Source organism: Prionailurus bengalensis, chromosome B3, assembly GCF_016509475.1.
Source record: "Prionailurus bengalensis isolate Pbe53 chromosome B3, Fcat_Pben_1.1_paternal_pri, whole genome shotgun sequence".
NCBI classification, from domain to species: domain Eukaryota; kingdom Metazoa; phylum Chordata; class Mammalia; order Carnivora; family Felidae; genus Prionailurus; species Prionailurus bengalensis.
In genome coordinates, this window is record NC_057355.1 from 21,102,653 (window position 1) to 21,117,980 (window position 15,328).

Consider the following 15,328-nt stretch of genomic DNA (forward strand, 5'->3'; position numbering starts at 1 on the left):
AGACTTCCCTCCAGCAGGGTCTAAAATGCACACTCCTCTTTTGTGGATGATGAAGGCTGGGCAATAATGAAACTCCCATCAGGTGTGTGAACCCCTTGGGCTAGAGGAACACAAGGGTAGGAGTGGGGAAGGAGCAGGATAATGTAGTTCCCTTCTTCGACTCCCCCCCCTCTAGCACCCTCTGTTGGCAGAACCCAACAGTTAGCCAGCTGGCAAGGGAGTCTGGGAAATATGCTTTGCAGAGGTCTAGCCCCAGCATCTCAGAGCAGAGTCCAGAGCAGGTGACCTTGGCCTTGGAGACAGCCCCTGCCTCATTAAACAGATACTGGTTGGGGCAGGGGGAATATGTCAAGTGTCACTTGCAGCCTCCCCTTGGGGAGGCTGAGAAACCTAGGGGAACAAGCTCAGTTTGCAATGGACTCAGTCTGAGTTGGTTCCATAAAGGTGGAGCCAACACACTACTGGAAAGGCAACATAGAGTTTAGAGCAGAAGTGGTTAAACCTGTTTAACTTTTAAAAAGCCTCGGGTGTATGGCAGCATTTAAACCTCCTAATAGGGTCATCTGGGGTGCCTTGCCTCTCATTGAAAATTCTCCTTGTCCTCATTCCTAGGGGGATTGTACCTTCAGAAGGAAAGCATTTTGGCTTTTGCATTTCCTGCTTTATTGTTTTATTGATTTTTCTAATTTCTGATACACACCAAATCAGAGTATGTCTCAATTAGACATCAAGGACATTTGGCCTTATCCTAACTGCTCAGCTTTGTGCTATAAGCATTGGGGCTGACAGCTGTCCAAGGTGGAGGATGACAGACACACATTCGACCTGCTCATAGCCAATGACTCATCTCTATTTCAGACAATTAAAGCCACGGCTCAGACCCCTTGGAAAGGCAAGGAACGTGCTCTGTGTGTTAAGAAAACCCACACGAGACAATTTCAGTCTGTGATGTTGCATGTGTAGACATGGTCACTATTCTTTCGCTGTTAGTCTGGAGCAGGCTAGTTTCATGGAATTTGACCATATTCAAAATTGTGACCTGACCCACACTTGGGCAAAAATGTCCTATCATCCCAGCCTTTTTTTCAAGTCCAGGCCACCCTACCCACGGCTGCCAGAAGGCACTTCCTACCACACAGCTTTAATAGCACTGTTCCCTAGCTCTAGCACCATCACTGGCTCCCCAGTGCCCCAAGAATTAAGAATTAATTTCTAGAGCCTTATATAAATTTGCTTTTCTTAAACACATCTTTCACTAGCTCACCTGTTATCTTCTTGCAGGCCCACCTGTTGACATCCTACCAATCTGCAGACCCATTCAAATGTCATCTTCATTAACCCTTTGTAGACTCCAGGTCTCCACACAGTGCTTGGAGAGCACACTGACTAGTGGAACTGTCCTTACTTGGCCGTGTACACTTGACTGTCTCACGTGTCCCTCACCCCCCATGCAGTGGGAGGTCCCAGAGCCTAGCATTCACATAACACAGAGTCTTGTTGGCCCTACAGGAGCTCACAGTGAGGTGTTGACTGGCACTGCAGCAATGGCCCAGGCATCTCCATGCCACAGGTAACCTCTTGGGAGCAGTGACCAGAGGGTGGGAAGTTATTGGCCATTGCTTCCCAGGGGAATAAATGGAAAGCTAGGCAGAGGCAGAGTTCTTTTTGCTTAAGAGATTTTACCTCAGTTTGCTCAAGCAGCATCTCAGTTTTAAGGTTGCCTCACAGAATGTTCTGGAGCTCATCAAGGATTATTTTCCCTCAAAGCAGTGTTTTTACAAAGTTTATGAATTCCCTAGGACTGCAAAACACTCATCGATACTCTGTGTCCAAAGGGATCCATAATGAAGTATTTGAGAAATGTTCCACTAATGATTTGGGGGTGCCCGTGTGGCTCAGTCAGTTAAGTGTCCAACTCTTGGTTTTGGCTCAAGTCATGATCTCACAGTTTCATGAGTTCAAGCGCCATGTCAGGCTGTGCACTGATGGCACAGAGCATGCTTGGGATTCTCTCTCTCTCCCTCTTTTTCTGGCCCTCCCTGCACTTGCACTGTCTCTGTCTCTCTCAAAATAAATAAATAAACTTTAAAAGTGGGGGGGGGTGCGCACTGGTGCAGATCTTCTCAGGGCCTTTAACACTGTAATATACATTATAGGGCTCCAAGAAGGGAGTACAATATGTGGCATTTCCCAGTACTTGTTTTTCTTTTTTTTGCTGCAGGAATTTGGGAGGGGGTGGAGAAGAACATCTTGAGAGTTTGGTGTTTTCTCATGAATGAACTTCGGAAGTACTGTCTTAAATCGTGGACCTTAGGCACCATTTTTGACTACAGGTTTTAGTTAGTATAATCTGAAGAGAAAGAGTTAGTGGTGGGGATAGAATTAAAGACTTCCTAGATTGGAGGTGCCAGGGTGGCTCAGTCAGTTAAGTGTCTGATTCTTAATTTTAGCTCAGGCCATAATCTCAGTGTGTAGGTTTGAGCCCCGCGTCAGTCTCTGCACTGAAAACACAGAGCCTGCTTGGGATTCTCTCTCTTCCTCTCTCTTAAAATAAATAAACAAACATATGTAAGAGAAAAACAAAAAACAAAACAAAACAAAAAGACTTCCCTGGGGGCATCTGGGTGGCTCAGCTGGTTGAGCATCTGACTTCAGCTGAGGTCATAGTCTTGAGGTTCCTGGGTTCCAGCCCTGCATTGGGCTTTGTGCTGACAACTCAGAGCCTAGAGACTGCTTCGGATTCTGTGTCTCCCTCTCTTTCTGCCCCTCCCCTGCTCACATTCTCTTTCCCTCTCTCTCTCTCTCTCTTTCAAAAATAAATAAACGTTAAAAAAAAAAAAAGACTTCCCAGACTGTGTTTTTCCTTAGAACAGAGGCATTCTGCATAGCAGTGTAAGAAACAAAGCCTAATGAAGCTTTGGAGGCGAGGCGTTCCTCACGGAGCCATCATTTTAAAGTGTGTGTTTCGCTGTCACAGCCCGACGGTTTAAATTACATAAGTTCCAAACGGATCATTAAAGCTTATGTGTAATTAGCTTAATTAGACACAAGCCACACAAGATGGCCCAAATAACTGTGAATCTCTCTGTTTTCCAGTTCCTTCCACAAAGGGCACATTCCGCCAGCCCTGCCTGTGTGACCCCCCACGGCACCGTTCTCCACCAGACCCTGGACTTCGATGAGTTCATCCCCCCTCTCCCACCTCCACCTTATTACCCTCCAGAGTACACCTGTACTCCCACAGCCGAGGCCCACAGGTGGGTCTTTCCGGAGATGGTGGTGGTGACTTGTATTGACACCAGGAAGATAGGAGGCAGTCTGGGAGGTGGGACTGGCAGGAGCCACACTCATTTTCAGTGGGGCAGTTGAGCCAAGGAGAGCAACCATACGAAAGCATGTTTGATTAGAGGGCAGAGCGCGAGCAGGGAAAGAGCTCGAACCCTGGCTTAGATAGAACATGTCTACTGGGTATCGCTGCCGTGCAACAAAAGAGAACCTAGCCCGACGTGAGTGGCTCTATTATGTTCTCATGAAACGCAAAACTGCTATTGAGTAGTGACCATTAACATAACATGTAAAATGTAATTAAAGATTTAATCGGCTCTGTGATTATTTTCATTTTAATGGACAGGGCCATAGAGTTTATTGAAAATGTCGATATCTTTCCAGAAAAAAAAAAAAAAGAAAGAAAGAAAACACAAGAGTTAAAACTGCCTAGCAAATTAGACTTTTATTTCACAAGCACGATGAGTAATTGACCAGGGGAAACCCTGACAAGTGACGTGCTGATTGCCTTGAGAGAAATGTCAGCCATCCAGGCTCCTTCCCCCAGGAGTGACAGTGCAATGGTTCTGTCTTTTCAGGGGCCTCCACTTGGACTTTGCTCCCTCTCCATTCAGCACTTTGTATGATGTTGCCATCAACAGCCCCGGCCTGCTGTACCCCGCCGAGCTCCCCCCACCCTACGAGGCCGTGGTGGGCCCGACTGCCACCAGCCAGGTGAGGCCCAGGCCCCAGACAAGCCAGTTTCCTGTACTAAGGCCTGCTCCTTGCATTTGGTTTTCTAATGTTCTATTTATTTTTAAGAGGGCACAAGTCGAGGAGGGGCAGAGAGAGGGGGATAGAGGATCTGAAGCGGGTTCTGGCACTGACAGCAGCGGGCCCGATGTGGGGCTCAAACTCATGAACCACAAGCCGAGGTCAGACACTCAACTGACCGAGCCACCCAGGTGCCCCTGCTTCTTGCATTTGTATTTCTCTCTAAGCCTTAGAACAAACCTGTGGTCTTATCAACACTCATGAAGAGCAGGCAGCAGCCTTAGGGACTAGAAACTGCAGAGGCCCCACCCCAGGCCTGGAGATGCCACCCCAATATTTATGTATTGCCCCCTGGGCTCTTGTCAGATGCACGCAAGCTAGTGTGTCTGGGGACACAGTGCTGAAGGAGCTGGTACAGATTCAAACGCATGAGCAGGGACAGAGCTCAGGCCGTGAACGGAGAACCCAGGGGACTCTGGCCTGTTCCAGCTGCATGCCTCTGTCGCTGTCTCCTGGGAGGTGAGAAAGGAGTGCTGGATCCCTGGTCCTGTCTGAGGCCTGGCAGCTACAGGCCAGGGAAGTGCCAGAGCCGCAGGTAGGAGTAGCTGGCTTTCTCTGAACTGGGCAAGCCAGGTGTTCCCACAACCTCCCGGTGTCTGACCCACAACAGGCACACACTGGGGATGTGTTGGTGGAGCCTCAGTTTCTTCATCTGTAAAATGGGGATCATAACAGTACCAAGCACATGGGGTGGAACGGGATGTTTGTAATGGACCCAGCACAGCGTTTGACATAGAGTGGGCTCTGATTCGCAAAAGCCAGTTGCCCTTTTCAATGGCATCATCCTCATCATGGTTGTCATCACATGTGTCGCTCCTGAATATCCAAGGCCCCTAGCCAGGGAGGAGAGATGTGAACACTCAGAAGGTCACACAGCACCCGTGTGTGGGACAGGCTGTGGGGAGGCCACAGGTTTAGGGGTGCACATGGGGAGCACAGCAGTCCAGCAGAGAACGGGCACATGCAGGGGAGCTGAGAAATCCTGCCAAGAATGGGGGCTGCAGCCTGTTCTGGGCCCCGAGCCCCAGGCAGAGGAGAGTGGGCAAAACCATGACCAGGAGCAACCACAGGGCACCAAGACACAGTCCTGGGCCCGTCCAGATGCACGCAGCTTTGGGCTTCTCCCCTGGCATCCCAAGTCACCTGCCAGGAAGTAGTGCCAGCCTCAGACCTGGGCCAGACCTTCTGTGTCCTCACAGCCCCTTTGAGATCTGGAGCCCACATGGTGAGAAGGCCAGGAGACAGTGCCTGTTCTCTTCTGGGCCACCCCCTGGGGAACTTCTGGCCCTCAGGGACCTCTGGGGGTGCAAACCTAAAATGGCTGTTCAGACTCAGCCTCCACAAGCTTCCGGAGATAATTGCACCCACAGGGGAGACCACATTCTGCAGGCTGGGTGTTGTGGGACAGAAAGGGAAGGTAAGACCTGTCCACCTCTGTGCCCAGTGGGACCTTGGCTACACGGTTTTTGCAAGAAGGATTCTCCGCGAGGGTCACTTGCGCGGGTCTGCTCAGCCCATCCCTAGCCCACCCTTGCAGAGGTGACAGCCTGGCCAGCTGAGCCTCTGAGTCTCCCGTCTCTGCCTACTCTCGCTCTGAAATGTCCTGGCCCAGCTCACCAGGCTGCAGACAGCAAACAGGGACTCGGCCAAGGACTCTTGGCCTTTTTTCTGTCCACAGATGTGTAGGAACCGCCTGAGGTCCGGGTGCAGAGGCGGAGGGGAGGGGATTCATTAGTGAGGGGGCAAAGTGTGACTGAAATCTCATTTCTAAACTTACAATGATTGAAATCCTCTTGAGTTTTTTAAAAATCTGAGTGGAGAATTCTATCTTTCCAAAATGATTTCTTTTCTTCTTGATGATAAAAATAATTCAAATCAATGTTATCAATGGCAACTGTGTCCTGTGAAGAGAGTCAGAAGTACTCTGAGGGGAGCCCCCGTGCACTGCTGGAGGGTGCTGAAAAGGGGCATCCAATCCATTTTGGGGGGACCCGGGGAGCCTCTGTGAGCTGAAGGCTCAGGCTGAGTGGGGTGGCAGGTGGCTAGGCTCACAAGGAGGGACCACGCAGCATGCATATCCTCAAAACACAAAGCCACTCAGGATGAGTCTGAAATGAGTGCAACATGGGTGGAGGGTGACCTCAGCGAGGCTGGTTGGATTCTGGGGCCATCAGGACATCCAAGCAAGTGTATACGAGATGATAGGGTCTATGGCTTGGAGCCTTGGAGAGATCAGAGTTATCCACAGAGGTGGTCACCAAGTCAGGGAACCAAGTGGGGAGAGCTCTATGGAATAATAATACTTTGGGGTGCTAGAGAAAGAGGCTCCCCCAGCACAGGCTGCAGAGTAGAAAGATGGCCTTGACTCACAGACACATGGTTCAGGAAGGGAGAGAGGGGCCAAGTGCTGCCCAGAGGCGGTGAAGGGCTGACCCTGGTCCCCCGCTGGCTCACCATCCAGAGATTACTGGTGACTGTGGCAGGAGCAGCTGCAATGGGGCAGTGGGGCAGGTGCCAGCATTGGCTAGAGGCAGGGATGGGACGTGGGGAGGTGTAGCAGTGGTCTGTCCCCCTGGTTTTTGGATTCCAGTGGGCATCCCAGGCATGTCAATCAAATACAGATGGCTGAGCCCACCCCAGAGTTTCTGAGTCCATAATTGGGGAAGGGGAACCTGCCAAGAATTTGCATTCCAGGGGTTTCTGGGTGGCTCAGTCAGTTAAGCGTCTGACTCTTTTTTTTTTAATTGTTTTTTCAACGTTTTTATTTATTTTTGGGACAGAGAGAGACAGAGCATGAATGGGGGAGGGGCAGAGAGAAAGGGAGACACAGAATCGGAAACAGGCTCCAGGCTCTGAGCCATCAGCCCAGAGCCCGACGCAGGGCTCGAACTCACGGACCGCGAGATCGTGACCTGGCTGAAGTCGGACGCTTAACCGACTGCGCCACCCAGGCGCCCCAAGCGTCTGACTCTTGATTTCAGCTCAGGTCAGGATCTCAGGGTTGTGAGCTCAAGCCCCATGTTGGGCTCTGTGCTGATAACACCGAGCCTGGTTGGGATTCTCTATCTCTGTCTCTGTCTCTCTCTCTGTCTCTCTCTCTCTCTCTCTGTCTTTCTCTCTCTCTCTCTCTCTCTCTCTCTCTGCTCCTCCCCTGCTCTCACTCTCTCCCTCTCTCAAAATAAATAAACTTAAAAAAAAAAAAAGAATCTGCATTCCTACCTAAGTTCCAGCTCCTGCTGCTGTGTTCCTCTAGGGACATGCTTTGGGAACTGGAGTGGATCACTCTTGTGAGATGCTTGGCAAAGAGGAGAGAAGATAGGAGATAGTTAGGGAGACTGTGGGCATAGGGCATGAGGATGTTACCAAAGGGACATGGAAGGGTCCAGACAGTGGGAGCACCTGAGCCGGGGTTGGGGAGGGAAGTCCCTCGAAGGCGGAAGGGGGATGCTGAGCCAGCCTCAGATGGTCTGCTCTGCCCTGTAACCAGCAGGGGCACCAGGCAGGGCAGCAGATGGGCCTGGAAACCCCAGCAAGCCCACAGGGGTGTGTGATTCTCCATGGCTGCCTTGGGGAGAAGGAGGAACTCTGCCACCACCCCCCAGCTGCTGCCAGTTGCCATCACAGAATTTGAGCTCCATCCTGGGGCCGAACTTCGGCCTGCCCATCTGTCCTCCCATTTGTGAACGGTTACTCCCATTTCTAGAAGAGAAAATGCCACAGAAGGGTGAGTGACTGTGCACACTGCCCTGTAGAGAGCAGCAGGACTTCTCAGAGTCCTTTGCTTCTCAATCCTGATGACAGGGAACACCCACCCCCAACAACACTCCTCATGATGAGTGTGGAATGCCCACGTCCAAGCCTGTCAGGGACCCTGGATGCTGGAAAGTGTCCTCTGCATTTGGGTGTGACATTTGATGCACACCATACTGGCATACCAGAAGGCTATTGTGGAGTGTTTTATCGCTGATTTACTCTTTTTTCTGAAGCATATAGAATACAGATCTTCCTTGACTTACAGTGGGATTTTCAATCCAAGAAACCCATGTGCTTTGAAAATATCCTTAATACCCCTAACCTACCGAACATCGTAGCTGAGCCCAGCCCAACTTAAGTGTGCTCACAACACTTCCATTAGCCTGCAGTGGGGCAAAACCATCTAATACAAAGCCTATATTTTTAAAAATATTTATTTATTTATTTATTTATTTATTTAGAGCAAGGAGGGGGCACAGAGAGAGGGAGAGAGAGAATCCCAGAGAGAGAATCTGCACTGTTAGCACAGAGCCCAACATGGGGCTTGAACCCATGAACCATGAGATCATGACTTGAGCCAAAACCAAGAGTTGGATGCTTAACTGACTGAGCCAACCAGGCACCCCACAAAGCCTATATTATAATAAAGTGTTCACTATCTCGTGTAATTTTTGGAACACTGTACTGAAAGCAAAGAACAGAATGGTTTTGTGGGTGCAGAATGGTTTTGTGAGGGTGTCCGTTGTTTACCCAGTCGAATGGCTTCCTGGGAGCTGTGGCCACCCACCTCTGCCCAGCATCATGAGAGAGTACCATACTGCATATCACTATCCTGGGGGAAAAAATCCAAAGTCAAAACTCAAAGTACAATTTCTTTTTAACTGAGCATGTATCACTTCTGTACCATCGTAAAGCCAAAAAATTCTAAGTCAAACCATCATAAGTTGGAGACCATTTGTATGGGGGAGGATAATACTGGTTCTAATATGACACCGTTCTCCAAAACTATTGAGAATTCTCTAAATGGAGATTTCTTTCACATGATTTTGGTGAGAAAATCCTTAAGGGCAAAGGAAGGCCTGTCTCCTATTGCGTTGGCTCAGAACCCACCAGCTTACAAGTGCCTGCACAAACATTATGTGTGCAAAAAGTACGTGTCTGAATCGCCTTTCTCTGCGCTGGCTCTTTGGGGAGGGGGGCAGCATCTGGTGATTACGAGGCCACTGCAATGCTCCCCTCAAGGGGAAGCCTGTGCCTTGCTGGGCCCATTCCTTTTGACCCCGTGGTCTGGCAGCACTTTTCAATTCCACAGACACCTCTAGGAGTCTAGAAGCCAATGAAACTCGTTCCCATCCACAGAGGGAAGGCTGGGCCAGCCAGCTGCCCCCCTCCCCTGGGGCAGTCCCCCCACCTGAGGACAGCAAGGAGCTGTCCCCCCTTTATGGCACAATCCTTTGTCACAGGGCAAGGCATAGGTTAATTACTTCCCCTTATGGACAAACAGCACATAAATTGTCTATCAGTACTCGTTTGGATAAAGAGAGGAAGACAGACTGACAGAGGAGCAAAGCAGGCATTGTGTGGGCTCTGGACAGGCGGCAGGAGGCCGCTCCTTTGGGAGAACTTTTTGATGCGGGAAGGAAAAGCTCCCTTGACTAAGCACATTCATTCTGACCCATTCACTCTCCTGGATCGGCCACAGGCACGTTCTGTTCTCTGTTTGCAATGTCCTTCTCTTTCCCATGGCTTAAGACCGTACCTTGAGGGCAAGATCAGAAGGAGTGCATTTCTTTCCATAGCCAGAAAGTTACTGAGAATTTGCCAGTGTGCTATTCCTGTGGATGACAAGCTTACATTTCCAAGGACCATGGAAAACTGTGCTGTATTCTATAGAACACAGAGCCATGAACTGAACAGAATCCCTTCCTTGTGGGACTCACAGGCTGGCATGGTAACAGGACGGCCTCCAATGAACTTTGCTGGGACTTCAGGGGAAAAAGGTAGAGTGGGATTGGCGTGTGAACAATGGAAAAGGTCTCCAAGGTGCAGTGTAGACAAACGGTGCTGCGACAGCCTGGGACCCGGCTGGGGAGCTTAGGGTAATGAAGGAGGTTCATTGACATCATTTGGGTACAGATTTCATGACCCTGTGTGTCAAACTATAGCAGTGCCTTTGACGAGTTTGACATTTGGAGTTGACACGATCTAGCGGCACCTTGGGAATTTGAATTTGGTGGCAGTCTGGCGAGTAGGAGGGTAGCCTGAGGTACGAGGCTAGAAATGCTGAGGCAATGGACACAGGAGAAGCGCAGCCAACCACAAGTCCTAAAAGTCAGTATTTATATTTTCAAACAAAATCACCTTTGCATTTAAAAATCTGTAAGCAAAGTAGCTTCAAAGATTGCCTTGGGACACTAGGTTAAAATCTTAATTCACATTTTCTGTGATTGCAGCCAATTGCCCCCAAAGAATAGCTCTTTATAGTTCTGATACTAGCTGGTTGACCTGACCCAGGAGTGGGGAATTTGCTACCAGAAATAGGGTAGAGTTTTCACGTGGTGTGTCTTAGCCACAGAGCTTCCCAAAAGAAAGGGAGATGAGGAGATGCGGCTTATTTGCATAAATGCCAACTGACTTTTTAATCACAACTGGTCAATATAACGTGTCTGGGAACAAATAAATGCAGCCTCTGAGTGTCCCATGTGAGGCCATACACACAGCATCTCCTCTCAGTGGCCCTCTCCTGCAAGAGCTGTGTTATAAACTTTTATTGCTAAACTAGAGTTTCACTTTAAATTCTGTGCCACAAGTATGTTTCTTCTCCACCCTTTTCCGCCGCCCTTATATTTAATGGAAAATGCCGTGTGAACCTCACAGCTATTGCCTCCACAGCTTTCGTGTGGCAAGGTGGCGTTGGCCATGAGGGAAGGCCAAATTCAAATTAAACCCTTCACACCCTGCTTACCAGATGTGATAGATACACTGCCAGGAGCTGTCTCCTCTCAAAACCAGATTTGACCGGGAGCCAGAGGGAAGCCAGTGATGCTTCTATGAAATATGAAATGAATCCAATTTCCTCCTGACCTTGTCCCATGGCGCATTTTATTCCTCTTGTTTTATTTATATTTCTTTATTACCAGAAGCTTTTCTTCAGGCATCAGGCCTCCAAGTTGCCACCCATCCCTTCAAAATTGAAAAAAAAAATGTTAAGGGTCAGGAGGAGTATGGAAGGAAACGCACCTTGAGGATATTGTTCCTTTTTGTGTGATTTCGCAGAATATTCTCAACAGAGATTTCCAACATTGGTTGTAGGCATAGAGTGATTTCAATGAAAAGGAAGGTGAGTGTTGGTGGCCGTGTGAGTCTCCCTCCCCCGATTCCCTCCCCAGCAGAACGGGATTGTGCTGAGGAAGGAAAATAGTGCATGCAGTATTACACATAGGTGGGATCAAAGGGAACATTTAGGCAGCTCTGGTTCTGCCCCACAAGTGCAGTTCTTGCCCCCCAAACCCTGTCGCACATTCCCCACCCCTGGGGGCACGGTTCACCTGTTTTGTGTTGGTGAGAGGCCTGCAGCCTGGTTGAAAGAGCCGAAGGTGATCAGCTGTCTGATTGAAGTAGCAGGAGACAAGGGAGGCAGAGACGTAATTACCTGAGCTGGAATGGGACAAAGCCGCAGGGGACCCCCTGAACTTCCCAGGCCTCCCCCTGAGCTCATTATTTGCAAGCAAGTCCGCAAAGCAATTCTGAAATAATACAAGGATTCAGAAATCATTTTCTGAGATAGCATAGGGGCACATGTATGTGGTATTTGTGACACCCAGACACATGGCCCATGTGGGACCATTGTGCCCTACAGTAGGGGTGGAACAGATGTGGTCACAGTGGGAACCGAGTGTGTGAGCAGAAGATGGGCAAGTGAAGACAGGGCAAGAGGGCAGATGTGCCCTACCCTCACCCAGCCAAGGAGGCCTGGTCTTCCCCTGCTTGTCCTCCCGATGGCCTCTCTGGGCTGAATGATCTATTTGAGAAGAAATCTGCAAGAGCATGATAACTTCCAACATGATGCAAGCTTCACAGCCACTCAACACGACAGGACAGGATAGTGTGCCCAGGGCCACAGGGCCTGCGCTCAACCCGGCACATGGCCTGAGTGGATCTGGACCTTGAACCCAAGCTTGGACAGGGAGGAAAGCCTTCTGAGTAACCTCTTGATTCCATCTGCAGAAGGCAGGAGGGAAATGGGGCAAGTACACACTATGGGGGAGTGTGAGAACTCACCGAGGCCAAAACTGTCTACTAAATGCCCACCCTGTGCCCAAGCCGTGCTGGCCCAGAGCATTACACGTCTCTTGACTGTCCCCCTATGGCTTTATTCTTCCTGGTGTGGAAGCAGGGAAAAGAGTTGTTGGGAGGAAGGGGTTAGAAGTGAGGCCAGGGGCTCTCCTACCTCCTGCAGTGACTCTGGAGGATCCTATGTGGCCTCTTTCAGTCCCAAAGAGTGCTCCCTAGAAATGGAAGGTGAGTGGGCTGAGGGTGGCTGGTACCTGGCCCTGGTGGGCTCTTGGGGACTGCTTGGCACTCTGATTTCAGAAAGAGAAACAGGCTTTGGCCTTGGCAGCAACCCTCTGGCCTTGGCATCCTCACAGCCTGACTGCATAAATTTAGGGGAGAATGGCAGACGTGTAAGTACATGTCACTTAGTACTTCTTTCTAGAAGATGAGCTCGGAAGTCAGCCTTGATTTCTGGAGTCTGTTGTGCTGTGCCCTTCAAACTACCTGATGACCTGTTTCTTGCTGTAGCTTACGAGTATAGACCAGCCGGCGACTGAGCCCAGCCCCGGGGACCCAGATGCCACTGCTGGCTTCAGCACACAAGGTAATCTTACCCTTTTGATCATTTGAAATAAGTTTATACTTCTCAAAGCATGTTTCCTTCCCTCCTCCTACTTCCTTCTCTCCTCCTTCCTGCGACTGCCTTCCCACCATTTCTTACTCTTTAAGGGGATAGAATTTGCTACAGCTTGTGCTGTTTAGTACCATATTAGTTCTCCACAGTTCCTCCCTTACCGGCAGCGGTAGTAAGTCAGTACACCTGGGGGATCTCATGCTTTCTCTGGCGGGATTTGCCCCCCTCTACTCCAGCGCCTTTCTCCTCGACTTGAGGGATATGGCTTTGAAGGAGCGCTTGACTCAGTCTGGGATGGACCCTTCCCTGAGCAAAAACTGTACCAAGCTCACATCCACTGGGCTCCTCCCTCAGGCAGGGGCCAGGCCTGGGCTCCTGGGCCTCTGGGCCCACTGGCTTTGAGGACACTGGGGAAAGGACACTACCAGTTGTGTCCTGGAAGGCATTGAAGGAAAAATGTGGAAGGTCCGATCTCAGATGTGGGGTGGGAGCCGCAAGGCAAAGCCAGAGGTGAGGAGGTAATTGAGGTGTCAGGAGAGCAGACAAACCTGAGTAGCAGAGGGACACATGGATGAGGGTTGGGTGTTTCCATCTTCTTTGGGTCCCCAGGTGGGCTCATGGGGGCAGGTTTGTTCAGAGACAGAACTCAGCTAATTCATGAGAAGACTAAAGGTCTCAGAAAGGACACCCATTATAGTCCCAGGGCTGTCTGCCCTTGACCCCAACTCTTAGTTAACATCTGAGAAATATGAAGGGGCCATCCTTCTGTGAGGACGCCTCTGGGTTGTAGGAAGCCTGGTCTCTGCAGTTGTGGGATTTGGAAGTGACCTTGCCCTTTACCTGGTGGCTCCAAGCAGTCATCAAAAGCTGTGTCTAAGAGGTGGTGTCCTGTGACCTTCCTAGAGACTACTTCAGGGCACAGTGTGTCTCAGTCCCCCAGTGCATTCTAGACTTTGGGCTGAGGGGGCTCCCCCTTCTCCATTCCAGCCCCATCACTCCTGAAAACACAAGTTCTGGAGGAAAGCATGGTTGGAAAGGCCGAGCAGCCTGGTGGCTCCTGGAGTCAAGGGCAGATAGTGATGGACAGAGGAGTCAGGAATTCATCTGGGCTAGGCCTTCCTCACTGCTCAGGCTCCAGACAGTTAACTGAGCTTGACTGAGAAGCTCGGGGCTGCTTCCAGCACCGACTCCTGGCAGAGGGGCCAGGCCTAGAAGTGGGCAGGAATATATGGAGAAGTACTGACAGAGGCTCATGGGATGGCAGGCCAAGCAGGATTCACTGTAGAAAAGATGCCCCCCCCCCCCGAATGGGTAATTTCTGTATGGGCTGAGGTTGAGGTCAATGTCGTGTTTGGGGCTGTGCATATCCAACTGTCCCAGATCATTTATTGCTTTTGTACATTTGTCAAAACCCAGCTGGATATAATGGCATGGGTCTATTTCTGGGCCCTCTTATCCTGTTCCATTAATCTGTGTGTCTGTCCCTCTGCCACTAGAACCCTCTCCTGATGACTGTTGCTCTGTGGTGAGCCTTAATATCAGGCAAGCCCAACCTCTGCTTTGCTTTTCTTTGCCAAGATTGTTCTAGGTACTCTAGGGTCTATGTATTTCCATGTCAATTTTAGAATCCACTTGTCTGTGTCTATAAAACTCTAGCTGGGAATTTAATAGAAATTTCATTCAATTTGGGGGGGAGGCGGTATTTGTTGTTTGAGAGAGAGACAGATGACAGAGCATGAGCAGGGGAGGGATAGAAAGAGGAGGAAACACAGAATCCAAAGCAGGCTCCAGGCTCCCAGCTGTCACCACAGAGCCCAACAGGTGGCTTGAACTCACCAGTCATGAGATCATGACCTGAGCTGAAGTTGAACGCTCAACAGACTGAGCCACCCAGGTGCCCCGGAATTGCATTCAACCTGTAGAGCAATTTGGGTAGAATTTCTATCCCTGCAAAGCTGAACATTCTTGTGTAGGAACATAGTACGTCTGTCTCTCTGTTTATCTGGATCTTCTTTGATTTCTTTCATCAGTATTTTATCATTTTCAGAATACAGATCCTGAGCATGTTTTGTTAAGGGCATACTTAGGAATTTCATTTTCTGTGGAGCAGCTGTAAATGGTATTCTGTTTTTACTTTTGGTTTCTGCCTGCTCATTGTTAGTACATGTGCCCAACCATGGGACAGATGTGATTCATTCTTGTGTGATTTCTTTTGCATCCTACAACCTTGTCGGACTCACAAATTTAGCTCTAAAATTTTTTGAGGGGGGTGGGAGGGAGATAAATTCTAGTATTATTTTTCACCTATTGAAATAAAATAGTAATGGGGATATGGATGCTGGCAAGGCCGCAGGCAGGTGCTTTACCCAGCCCTGAGTGGCAGCTTGGAACTCAACCCTTTTGACAGAGCATCTTGATAAAGAGCCATAAAATGTTTATGCCATTAGATGTGGTGATCACACTTCTAGAACCGCCCGAGGGGAATAATGCAAAAAAAAAAAAAAAAAAGAAGAAGAAGAAGAAGAAGAAAAAGAAGAATAAAACAAAAAAGAAAACCATAAGCATGAA

At 49.5% G+C, this 15,328-nt stretch overlaps 1 protein-coding gene across 2 annotated transcripts in view; it reads left to right on the forward strand.

The window, feature by feature from the left end:
• The window catches only part of FAM189A1 (family with sequence similarity 189 member A1), a 461,340-nt gene that overhangs the window by 436,601 nt on the left and 9,411 nt on the right, over nt 1-15,328 (forward strand). For both annotated transcript variants that reach the window (XM_043554845.1, XM_043554846.1), the window contains 3 exons: nt 3,097-3,257; nt 3,864-3,999; nt 12,655-12,730. In XM_043554845.1, coding sequence (XP_043410780.1) covers nt 3,097-3,257; nt 3,864-3,999; nt 12,655-12,730 — 373 coding nt within the window. The remainder of the gene's footprint in view (nt 1-3,096; nt 3,258-3,863; nt 4,000-12,654; nt 12,731-15,328) is intronic.